This window comes from Lipotes vexillifer, unplaced genomic scaffold (genome assembly GCF_000442215.2).
Source record: "Lipotes vexillifer unplaced genomic scaffold, Lipotes_vexillifer_v1.1 scaffold640, whole genome shotgun sequence".
In the NCBI taxonomy this organism is placed as follows: Eukaryota; Metazoa; Chordata; class Mammalia; order Artiodactyla; family Lipotidae; genus Lipotes; species Lipotes vexillifer.
Window position 1 is genome coordinate 1,566,682 of NW_006773138.1, and position 13,259 is coordinate 1,579,940.

General features: G+C 36.1%; 1 protein-coding gene across 3 annotated transcripts in view; it reads left to right on the forward strand.

Moving 5' to 3' along the window:
- PPME1 (protein phosphatase methylesterase 1) overlaps positions 1-13,259 on the forward strand; it is a 79,766-nt gene that overhangs the window by 41,065 nt on the left and 25,442 nt on the right. For all 3 annotated transcript variants that reach the window (XM_007448091.1, XM_007448092.1, XM_007448093.1), the window contains exons 4-5: positions 7,038-7,095; positions 7,537-7,588. In XM_007448091.1, coding sequence (XP_007448153.1) covers positions 7,038-7,095; positions 7,537-7,588 — 110 coding nt within the window. The remainder of the gene's footprint in view (positions 1-7,037; positions 7,096-7,536; positions 7,589-13,259) is intronic.

Genomic DNA, 13,259 nt, shown 5'->3' on the forward strand with positions numbered 1-13,259 from the left:
GTGACTAGAGAGATCACAGGAACAAAATTATGGGAGGGCCTTGTATGCCTGGCTAGGGAATTGCACCCCTATCCTTTAGTTCAGGGTAATAGAGGGAGCTATTTTTAAACACAAAACTTCTCCTGTCCATAAACGTATTTTAGGCATGTCAAAATTAGAGAAGGGGTATCGAAAGTCTGATTTGCTTGAAACAATTGCAGACACACTGAGATTGTAAAGTTCTGGGAAACTGAGCATTATGATACACATCTACCTACTTGTGTAATTGAGTATCACTGTTTTAGGCAATGGGAAGTCATTGAAGAGCTTTAGAATAATCAGGATGCTAGTATAGATGATGGGTTGGGCAGGAGACATAAATGGAGACAGCGAGACTAGTTAAAAGGCTGTCTCTTATTAATTCTAAATATTTGATATCTTATGGAATGTTAGTTTCTTTTCCAGAGGAGAAAGTTTAATTAAAATTTTTCACCACATAAAAATACTACTTAGAGTAGTACTGTTTTAAGTTACCCAATTCATTTGTGAAGGTAACATCAGTCTAATAGCAAAACCAGGCAAAGACTGCAAGAAAACTGTGAGCCAATTTTGGTTATAAAATAGATGCAAAGTCCTAAATAAAATAACAGCAGATCAACTCCAGTAGTGTAGTAAAATAGTAATACACTGACCAACTAGGTTTTATCCCAGGAATGTGAGAATGGTCCAGCATTAGAAAATCTATCAGTGTAATTAATCTCTCGCCTCATTCGATACGAAAAAAGGACTTGATCAAGTACAGCACCCAGTATGTTGAAAACTCTTGGCAATTAGGAATAGATGAAAAACTTTCTTAACTTTATTAAGTTTATATACCAGAAAATTACGTAAATATACCTCGTGGTAAAACAGACACTTTTAAAGTAGAGACAAGATAGGGGTGCTATTTTCAACAGTATACTGGAGCTTCTAGCCAAACAATAAAACAAGAAGGAAAAATGAGTTTTAAAGTTTTGAAAAGAGTGAGAGCTGTCATTACTTGTAAATACTGTCTCTCTAGAAAACCAAAGAAAATCAACTGGCAAACTACTAGTGAAGCCATAGTTTACAAAGTAAATATAAAAAAAATCTACTTTTCCTAAATATTAGAAGTTACTGGATTTGGAAACATAAGAGGAAAAATTATTCTATCCATAAAAGTGACAAAACTATAAAATAACTGGGAATAAGTCTTATTTGTTTTAACTTATAAGACATTTATGGAGGAAACAGTACAGAAGAATATAAAGGAAAACCTGAATAGAGAAATAAATCATGTTTCTGTATGAATCTAACTCCCCTAAATCTCAGTGGGATTTTTCATGAGACTCTAAAATTCATACAGAATAAATGCCCAGTGATTGCTGAGATAATTTTGAAAAAGAGCAAGAGGGAAGGGACTTGCCCTCTCATATATCAGAACATATTCTAAAACTCTATCAATAGTATGGTTATTGGCAGAAAGAATCAAGAAATAGGCCCATGTTTAAAAATAAGTTAATATAGGGCTTCCCCGGTGGCGCAGTGGTTTAGAGTCCACTTGCCGATGCAGGGGACTCGGGTTCGTGCCCCGGTCCGGGAAGATCCCACATGCCGTGGAGCAGCTGGGCCCGTAAGCCATGGCCGCTGAGCCTGCGCGTCCGGAGCCTGTGCTCCATAACGGGAGAGGCCACAACAGTGAGAGGCCCGTGTACCGCAAAAAAATAAATAAATAAAATAAAATAAATAAGTTAATATAAAAAATCCCAAATGGATTAAACTACTGAATTTAAAAAACAAACTGTAAGAATATTCATATATGACCTTGGAGCAGCCAGAAGAAGAAAAAGCCATAAAAGAAAGGTTGATAAATTCAACTTTGCCAAAATGAAAACCTCCTAGACAAGATATCTTAAAATTAAAACACAAGCTATGTGCTGGGTAAAAAGTATTTGAAATATGTGCAATATGAATAACAGTTTCATTATATTAAAAAAACTACCGGGACTTCCCTGGTGGTCCAGTGGTTAAGAATCTGCCTTCCAATGCAGGGGACACGGGTTTGATCCCTGGTCGGGGAACTAAGATCCCACACGCTGTGGGCAACTAAACCTGTGCGCTCTAGAGCTCACGTGCCACAACTAGAGAGCCCACGAGCCCACGTGCTCTGGAGCCCACACGCTGCAACTACTGTGCCCGCGTGCTCTGGAGCCCGTGTGCCACAACTAGAGAGCCCACACACTGCAACTCCTGAGCCCGCGCTCTCTAGAGCCTGCACGCCACAACTAGAGAGAAGCCCATGCGTCGCTATGAAGAGCCTGCACACTGCAACGAAGACTCCACACAGCCAAATAAATAAACATTAAAAAAAAAAAAAATCTCCCAAAAAGCAGTAAGAAAAAGATAATCTGGTAGAAAAATGAGCAAGAGATATGAAGTGGTAGTTCACAAAAGAGGAAATATAAATAACTGATAAACTTATAAAAATGGGTCTACCTTACTATTTTTTTAACGTTTTTATTGGAGTATAATTGCTTTACTATGGTGTGTTAGTTTCTGTTTTATAACAAAGTGAATCAGTTATATATATACATATATCCCCATATCTCTACCTTACTATTAATGAGTAAAATATAAACTAAAAGAATACCACTTTTCACTTATCAGATTAGCCAACATTATAAAGTTTGAGGATTTTATGTGTCTGTGAGGATACCTATTTCTCCACACCTTCACCAATACCTCTCAGAACCTGTTTTGTCAGCAACAAAATTTGGGCTAATATTTTCCCAGCCTACTTCTCAGGGAGATAATTTAGTGAGATAATAAAGTGGTAGAGAATACCCAGATCTAACTTGCAGTCTTGACTCTTACTCTCTACTCTAGAGCTAGGCTAAACTTTGTACATTAGAATCACTTGGGGAACTCTAAAATGCGTTGATATCCTGGACCTCTACCCAGATCACTTAAATCAGAATTTCTGGTGGGTTAGTACCTGGGTAGCAGTATTTCCTGAAGCTCCTTATGTGATTCTGTTATGCAGCCAGGGTTGTGAGCCACCTGGAATCAGGCTGTTCAGACTTTAGTTTTGGCCTCACCACTTATTAGCTGTTTGTCCCTGGGCAAGTTACCAAACCTCTGTGTAAAATGTTCTCACTTGTAACATGATGAAAATTGTATCTAAATAAAAGAGTTGTAAGGAGAAAGTTAGATAATTCATTTGAAGCAATTAGATTGGTGCTTGATACATAGTAAGATTTAATAAAAATTACGTTCTACTGTTGTTGCTGTTATTACTAACACCACAACTTCTATTGAGAAAATGGTTGGATAAGTCTAGTTCTTAAATAGCTGCTTTTTACTCAACCATTCCAGAAGTGGCAAAGTTGTACTATTTGAAGCGAGATCTAGAGTGGCTCCCCGCCATAGACATGCTCTCACAATTTTTCATTATCTATAAAATGTATTACTTTCTGAATTTACTTTGCTCATTCATTGATTACTAGTCTTCCTCCACCAAACTAGAATGTAAACGTCATGGGAGCAGGAACATTGACTGTCTTTTTCATACTGTAACCCCATTACTCAATTGGTGCCAGACTTTTAGCAGATGTACTTTAGATTTGTTAAATAAGTGAGTGAAAAATCTGTTTTTAGTATTATTGTCAGTGTTTTCTGACAGGCACATAAGATTTTGAATTCTTGCTTTCAATTTAAAATTGGAATTGACATTTACTGCCTTCAAATGAATATTTTGTTCCTGTTTTGTGGACCTAGTTTTACCTTTTTTTTTTAAAGTACAGCAGTCAGGCAAATTTGACACTATCTTTGCCACTTAATTTTATTTCCAAAATACAGATTTGTTTTTGGCATTGAAAGCTTTAGTACCACCATAATGCATTAAATAACTCCTGTAAATTAGCTTTCAGGAGCAAACAGCAAAGTATATTAGAATTTTAGTCCTTTGTTCTCTTTAAAGATATTCATTAGTTAGAGTAATGGAAGTAGAAACAGATTTGATTTTCTAGGTGATTTAAAAAATATGATTAAATACACTAACAATGAATTATCTGGAAAAGAAATAAAACAATCCCATTTACAATAGCATCAGAAAATAAAATGCTTAGGAATAAATTTAACCAAGGAGGTGAAAGATCTGTACATTGAAAATTATAAGACATTGATGAAAGAAATTGAAGAAGACACAAATAGATAGCCCATGTTCATGGATCATGAGAATTAATACTGTTAAAATGTCTGTACTACACAAAGCCATCTACAGATTCAGTGCAATCCCTTTCAAAATTCCAATGACATTTTTCACAGAAATAGAAAAAACAATCCTAAAATTTCTGTGGAACAACAAAAGACCCCAGGTAGCCAAAGCAATCCTGAGAAAGAACAAAGCTAGAGACAACACAATTCCTGATCTCAAACTTTATTACAAAGTTATAGTAGTCAAAATAATTTGTACTGGCATGAAAATAGAAACATAGGCCAATGGAACAGAATTGAAACCTCAGGAATAAACCCACACATATACAATCAACTAATAATTGACAAGGGATCCAAGAAGACTCAATGAGGAAAAGATAATCTCTAAAATAAATGGTGTTGGGAAAACTGAATAACTCCATGCAGAAGAATGAAATTAGACCCCTATCTTACATCACTCACAAAAATTACTTTGAAATGGATTAAAGACTTAAATGTAAGACCTGAACCTATAAAACTACTGAAAGAAAACAAGGAGAAAGCCCTGTGGCAGTGATTTCTGGATATGGCACCAAAAGTGCAAGCAACAAAAGCAATAATAAACCAGTTGCGACTACATCAAACTAAAAAGCTTCTGCACAGAAAAAAAAAAAGAAAGAAAGAAAAAAAAAAGCCAGCAAAATAAAAATGCAGCCTACAGAATGGGAGGAAATATTTACAGACCATTTATCTGATAAGGGATTAATATCCAAAATATATAAGGGACTCATACAATTCAATAGCAAAAAAACCCAATCCAATTTAAAAGTGGACAAAAGAATAGACATTTTTCCAAAGAAGACATACAAATGGCTGCCAGGTGCATGAAAAGATGGTCACTATCACTAATCATCAGGAAAATGCAAATCAAAACCACAATGAGATATCACCTCACACCTATTAAAATGGCTATTAAAAAGGCAAGAAACAAGTGTTGATGAGCCTGTAGAGAAAAGAACCCTTCTGCACTGTTGATGGGAATGTAAATTGGTATAGCCAAACTATGGAAAACAGTATGGAGTTTCTTCAAAAAATTAAAAATAAACTCCCATAAGATCCAGCAATTCCACTTCTGTATATCTGCAAGAAATGAAAAAATGATCCTGAAGAGATAGCTGCACCTCCATGTTCACAGCAATGTCATTTGCAATAACCACAACATGGAAACAACCTAAGCATCAATCAGTGGATGAATGGATAAAGAAAATGTTACACACACACACACACACACACACACACACAGGAATATTCAGCCATGAAAAAGGGAATCCTGCCTTTTACAATAACATGGAGGACCTTGAGGGCATTATGCTAGGTGAAATAAGATAGAGAAAGACAAATAATGTTATTGTGGAATCTAAAATGTATATGTGGAATCTAAAAATGCTGAATTCATGAAATAGAGATTAGAATGGTGGTTGTCAAGGGCTGGGAGGTGGGGGAAATGGGGAGATGTTGGTGAAAGGGTACAAACTCCCAGCTATAAGATGAATTAGTTCTGGGGATCTAATGTACAGGATGGTGACTGTAATTAATTATACAGTATTAATACTTGAAAGTTGTTAAGAGAGTAGATCTTAAATGTTGTGTCCCCACACTCACACACACAAATGGTAATTATGTGAGGGGATGGAGATTATTGTAACCATTTTGCATTATACACATATATCAAATTATCCCATTGAACACCTTAAACTTACATATGTTATAAATCAATAATATTTTGACAGAGCTGGGGAAAATGATCATAGGAAATATCCAAAGAGATGACATATGGATGGCAAATCAGAGGAGTTTTTTCTCTTCTCTTACTAATTTTCTAAATTTTCAACATTTTTATAATGTGAATATATTCAAAATATGTTTTAATCAGTTAAAAATAAAATGAGGGGAAAATGTGATTTAAGAGCTCTGATTTGTTTTATGGTATACATTGACTGTTATGTTAGTAACTTATCTTGATTCTGGTCTTATTTTTACTACTAGTTGCATGACCCTGAGCAAATAATTTCCTTTCTCTTGACTTCAGTTTCCTCATTCATAAAATGTAAGAGTTAGCTTAGATAGTTTTCCTATCTTATTCTTAAAAGTTAAAAAAGTGTTGATGACATTTACTAACACTAATTGTGATATATTATTGTCAAAGAAACTAGTTCATTTGAGGAAGAAGATCCTCAATTATTTCAGGTTTGTTTAAACCTCTGAAATTATACTTCCTCATGATATTATGATTTCTTTTTCAATATATTTTTGTTTAACTGGTACAAACTTATGTGTACTCCTGCTCTGTCTTAAGTGAATCTTTGGTAGATTTCATGACTTGTGCTGCTTTCAAGGTTATTTCATGATTTGAGTGTCACATTTGTGTGATATCCTGAGCCTAGATATAAACTGACTCATGGTCCTTATCTAGAGAATTTCCCTTCCAGATTAGGGAAAAGATAACCAGTTAGTATGGATGAAAATCATAAGTAATAGTAGAGCTCAGAGGGTCATTGTATAAAGGTGCTTATTCTGTTTTATGAAAAGCTAGGAAGAGTTAAGTTTTAAAGAGGGGTTTAGGTTGAGAAAGCCATATTTTGAAGTTGGGATATAACCAGAATATGCACACAAAAAGCAGAGAATCATTATTTTTAAAATTTTGCTTTAAAGTTGAAAGTCTCTTGATTCTCTTGAGATCCTTGAATTCTGTTGGCAGTTCATCTGACAAAGTTATCATTGGTAATGAGGAAAGATTTGCTAACCCAGATGTATCTGAATACTTTTCCTTTTCCTGTTCCTCCTAGGCAGCAATCATTAGTAGGGTTCAATGTAGGATTGTGGCTTTGGATCTTCGAGGTCATGGTGAGTGAAGTTCTTAATTAGTCACTGACTCAATGATATATTTGCCAAGCCCTTTGAATAGTGTTAAATATTACAGATTGCATTGTGGCCTGGGCTGTTGTGCATTTGGAGGGAAGTCCTAGCTTTCAGTTTTCATAAATATTTTTATACACACATATATATATATTGTTGTTTAGCTAAGAAAATGTCCACTAACGTAACCAAATTCTGATGCTGGTGATGTATGAGGAATGTGCAAAAATCTTTGCTACTGTAATTATCCTTCTTCAGATGGCCAACTATAAAGATATGTCTGTAACAGAAAATCCTTGCTATGCCCATCATATACCATTATAAAATTCCCATTTCATTTTCCCAAGGTGAGATTTTTTGAAAGCAAATACTCTTGCTTTTATGATTTATCTTCATGGGAATTTTATTTTTAAAATATTTTCTTTTTAGGTGAAACAAAAGTCAAGAATTCTGAAGACCTGTCTGCAGAAACCATGGCAAAGTAAGTAATCTAATACTGTTTATACAATCACCTGGCTTCCATTACTATTATAAATAATAGTATATCTTTATCGCTCTCCTGGTGAGATTGTTGAACAACAAATAACACAGAGAAAATTTTACTTCTTTTCTCTTTCCTCTATATCTGGTGTTTCTTTACTATTTAATATTGAAAGAAACCTCCATCTTCCTTGGTATATCCAATGTGATGGTCATCACTTAAAGCATTTGAAAATTCTTCAAGGCACAGTTTAGTTTGTGTTGGCTTTTGAAAAGTTTTCTTCTGTTGACAGAGTTGAATAGAATCTGAATATCTATTGGGGACCCATGCTTGAAAAGTAGTTGTATGCAAAGGGCTCTGTAAGACGGTCTTAAGATATCCTGCCCACATTCTTTGTCAAGCGTTATAGTAAACCAAAAACAGGGTATTAAAGAATAACTGATTATACCCTGGGCCTCAAAGTAAAAGATGAGTATAGCACATGCAGTGGCTCTCAAACCTGGCCACTCATCAGAATCATCTGAGAAGTGATTGAAGTACAGATGATTTGGCCCTACCCCAGACCTATTGAATTAGTGCTTCTACCAGTGGGTCTAGGCATTTACATTTTGATAAATTTCTAAAGGAATCTGATGCAGCCAGTCCCATGACTGGTGTTTGGAGACCGCTATTCTATATTGTAAACAGGATTTTTCCAACTACCCTGCTTTTAATATGTACTTTCTCATGTGCTTAATGCATGCTCTCTCAAGTGTATTTTTGGCACCAAAAATATCTTGTCCCTTTTTACTTTAGCAGCTTTAATCCATGAGTAAACTATTCTTCCTTCAGAACCCAAAGTCATGTGACCATAATTGTATTGTTATAGTAGGTGTTATTTATTTTGTATAGTAGGTGCTATTTATGTGCTTCATTAAGTGTAAATTAAACATTTGTTAAGAATAAATTATTTTAATTAGTCTGTAGTGTAAATATTATCACTTTTTTACCAATGAGAAAACTGGCTCAGATGGGTTGAATAACTGCATGAGGTCACACAGTTAATAGACTAGAATTGTGATCATTCAACCATAGTGCTTGGCAGAGAGAGAGAAACAACACTGTGAGAGGACCATTCCATTCAATAACATGTGCCTGAGAAACCATGAAAAGAGAACCAAGAATCTGCTCCCTCAGTTGTTCCTTTGTAATGTGAGAACAATAAAGCCCCCAATAATCAAGCTTATTAGTGATACCTATAGAAAGATTTGTGAATAAGTTTTAAAGCGTTTCTTGACTGTTGACAAAAAAGTGAAATACATCATCTAAGTGGCCAGGCAGCCAGATGAGGGTGATGATGGCTTGACTGACATTCAAGAAGAAATTAAAGAATTAATTGATGACCTTAAGGAAACATTGCCTAATAATGTATCAGTCTGGGACAATCAGGAGAGAGAAACCACACAGTAATTTAAACAAGGAAAGTTTAATATAAAGATTTGTTAACTGTAACGGGATTGGAGTACTGAGGAATTGGCTAGTAAGAAGTAAAGACTAGAGGGTTAATTAACTTGATTGTGGGAATCATGTCACAGTGTATATGTATGTCAAATCATCACATCGTATACTTTAAATATATTATAATTTTACTTATCAGTTATATCTCAGAAAGCTGGAAAAAAAACTTGAAAAACAGAGAGAAGTAAAGACTAGGAATAGCAGATGTAAGAAGCAGCCACTTCATATTTCCCCTCAGACTGAGAAGGAACCTGAGTGGAAGAGGTTGAGATCTAGACCTTGTTGGAGAAGGCACAATGGTGGCTTACTGAAGGCAGAGAAGTCACTTGGATACTATGTTACATGGCAGAACTTGTCAGAAATCTGCCCTTTAGGGTGCAGGAGAAGCTGTTCACAGGGAGGTATCTCACCAGTGGCACTTTGCAACAAAAATATTGGGGGTGGTTCCAGAGATCTGCTGTACAACATAATGCCTACAGTTGTTTTTTTTTTTAATTTTATTTATTTTATTCATTTATTTTTGGCTGCTTTGGGTCTTCGTTGCTGCTTTCTCTAGTTGCAGTGAGCGGGGGCTACTCTTTGTTGTGGTGCGAGTGCTTCTCATTGCGGTGGCTTCTCTTGTTGCAGAGCTGGCTCTAGGTGCATGGGCTTCAGTAGTTGTGCACACGGGCACAGTAGTTGTGGCTTGCAGGCTCTAGAGCGCAAGCTTAGTAGTTGTGGCACACGGACTGAGCTGCTCCGCGGCATGTGGGATCTTCCCGGACCAGGGCTCAAACCTGTGTCCACTGCGTTGGGAGGCAGATTCTTAACCACTGCACTACCAGGGAAGTCCCAATTATGCACCATTTTTAATATACCGATTATACTTCAATAAAGCTAGAAGGGACCAACAAACACATGAAAGGATGCTCAGTATCACTAATCATTAGAGAAATGCAAATCAAAACTACAATGAGGTATCACCTCACACCAGTCAGAATGGCCATCATCAAAAAATCTACAAACAATAAATGCTGGAGAGGGTGTGGAGAAAAGGGAACCCTCTTATATTGTTGGTGGGAATGTAAATTGATATAGCCACTATGGAGAACAGTATGGAGGTTCCTTAAAAAAACTAAAAATAGAACTACCATATGACCCAGCAATCCCACTACTGGGCATATACCCTGAGAAAACCATAATTCAAAAAGAGACATGTACCACAGTGTTCACTGCAGCACTATTTACAACAGCCAGGACATGGAAGCAACCTAAGTGTCCATCGACAGATGATGGATAAAGAAGATGTGGCAAATATATACAATGGAATATTACTCAGCCATAAAAAAATGAAATGTTGTTATTTGTGGTGAGGTGGATGGACCTAGAGTCTGTCATACAGAGTGAAGTAAGTCAGAAAGAGAAAACTAAATACCATATGCTAACACATATGTATGGAATCTCAAAAAAAAAAAAAATGGTTCCGAAGAACCTAGGGGTAGGACAGAAATAAAGACGCAGACATAGAGAATGGACTTGAGGACACAGGGAGTGGGAGGGTAAGCTGGGACAAAGTGAGACAGTGGCATGGACATATATACACTACCAAATGTAAAGTAGATAACTAGTGGGAAGCAGCCACATAGCACAGGGAGATCAGCTCTGTGCTTTGTGACCACCTAGAGGGGTGGGATAGGGAGGGTGGGAGGGAGACCCAAGAGGGAGGAAGTATGGGGATATATGTATATGCATAGCTGATTCACTTTGTTATAAAGCAGAAACTAACACACCATTGTAAAGCAATTATACTCCAAGAAAGATGTTAAAAAAAAAAAAGAAAGAAAAACATTTTGCTAAACATTAAAAAAAAGATGTTAAAAAAAATAGATGTTAAAAAAAAAAACAAAAACAAAGATGAACCTCCCATTAGGTTCAAACAGCTCCCTATACCCCTCCTTCATAGTATTATCCCAGTTTATACTTGGATTTTCAGTACCTCTTTGCTCACTTCCCCTCCCTGCAAACGTAAGCTCCATGAAGAAGGGGACTTGTCGGCCCTTTTTACCACTGTACCCCCAGACCTGTCACAGTACCTGGCCTGTGTAGAAACTCAACAGTGACTTAATAAATGGATAAGTGAGTCCTACTACAAAAAAAAAAACCTAGAGGGGGAAAAGGAACATTGGGGATGGAGGGATGGAGTGCTTGGAGATGCCTCCTGTGTTGCAGGAGCTAGGCCCTGGGGAAGCTGTGTGTGCTTCAGGTCTTGGGTGCTACACAAACTACAGGAGCTTGTGGAGTCAGTGCAAACCAGGAACAAAACCCTCTTTTTCTGCAGTATCTCTCCTTTGCCCTCTATTAGCTTAACATCTTGCTGGCTGGCAAAGGAAAACTATTGAAAGGTCTCATCCAGTTTTGCAGAACATGAAATAAAGGGTGAATGAGAGCCAAGAGACAATAAGTTGCTAACTCACACAAAAAATTAAAAAGAAAATAAATGATTAAAACTTCTATAATAGATGAAGATAATTACTAAGAATCAGAAGAGCCAACAAGTTGGATTCTTGCTGAAATAGTTGAAGCAATAAAACATTTATATTGTTTCTGAGTTCAATCATTCTATGAAACAAAAATCTCAAAATGGACATCTTAATGGGCAATTAGAGGGGTTTTCAAGTAGCACTGACAGCATAATTTTTGCCTTTGACATCAACTTCAGAACCTAAACCTTACATAAAATGCAACTCCACTGAAAGTAGAAGAGCCAAGATTTGAGTTACTCTGATACTCCTTTTTCTGTTATGTCTGTGATATGCTATACTGCTTCTCAGGAAATGAGCTAGTATTAATAAATATGATAGAATCCCCCTAGAAGTCATCTACCAAAATTTTGGTACATCCAGTTACTGACTAGATAATCTTTCATAGCATCCTTTTATTTTACTCATTATTTCTGTTATGAACCAAAACTTTTAGCCTTACATTTAACTCCAAAGGAATATTAAACTGTTATTTGTTTTTGCATATAAAATTGCGTGGCTTTATCTCCCATTTAGATTGTTTGCAGATGCTACCACTACCCTATTCACATCTGTAATTGTTGTATGAGATTTTTAAGATTAATTCCTTCATAAATAATTAATAACATTTACCTTTGCCATTCTGAATACTGTGGAGACCATATCTGAATGGCTGTGTCCCTACATTCACAACTGCTGTATTTGGCTAACATTGTGTGAGTGCCTGAGATATGTAGTGACACTCAGCAAGACAAAACTGTCTTTTGAAGTTGACTGACTCACCCACTCACAAAAGAAGACAGTAGAGACAGTGGTCTCTAGAAACACACCTTACTTACATATTGCTATAACATAGAAGGCCCATATGCAAATAAAAACCAAAGTTCCTGCTTTACTTCTCATTTTCAAAGCTTTGAGGTTTGACTTTGTTAAATGGATCCACTCATAAAGACTGGAACAGAAGCCAGTAAAAATTAGCTCTGAACATCTTTCTAGTTTCTCAGAACACTAAATTTGTGTTCATACTTCAAACAACTTTACATAACAAATTGTAAATAATAGTTAAAGTTTGAATAGCACTTTACTCTTTTCAAAGTAGTTTTACATTCAGTGTCTCAGTTAATCCTCAAAGCAATCCACAATAGTAACTGATAGTCTTATCTTCATTTTATAGATGTTGAAACTTTATCTGAGAGATTAAGTAGCTAATCCAAGTCCACATAGTAAAAAATAAACTGGGGCTGCAATTCATCTTGTGACCTCAAACTTCACTACATTACAATGCTTAAAATTGTTTTCCTGTTTTATGGTTGGGGAAACTGAGGCATAGAGCAGTTAAATGATTTGTCCAGAGTTTCAAGCTTAGGTTTAAAATAAAGGTATATGTTAATGTAATTGTACTAAATGTGTGGAATAGTGAAGGTGTGATGTAAAGGAAAATTAGAAAATTTTGGTTCTTAGTCCTTAAAAACTTCCATTTATCAGAAGAGCTAGCCGTGTGGCTACACTGCGGGGGTGGGGTGTTAGGACGTTTTCGTAGGTACATTTGCAAGATGGTTCAGTAGACCTTTACAGTCCTAGGACTGTTAGTTACAGATCAAAGGAGAGAGTTAGGAAATAAAACTATCTTTACAGTGTTGTCAGAGTACATTTCATGCTTTTTTTCCTTCTCTTTG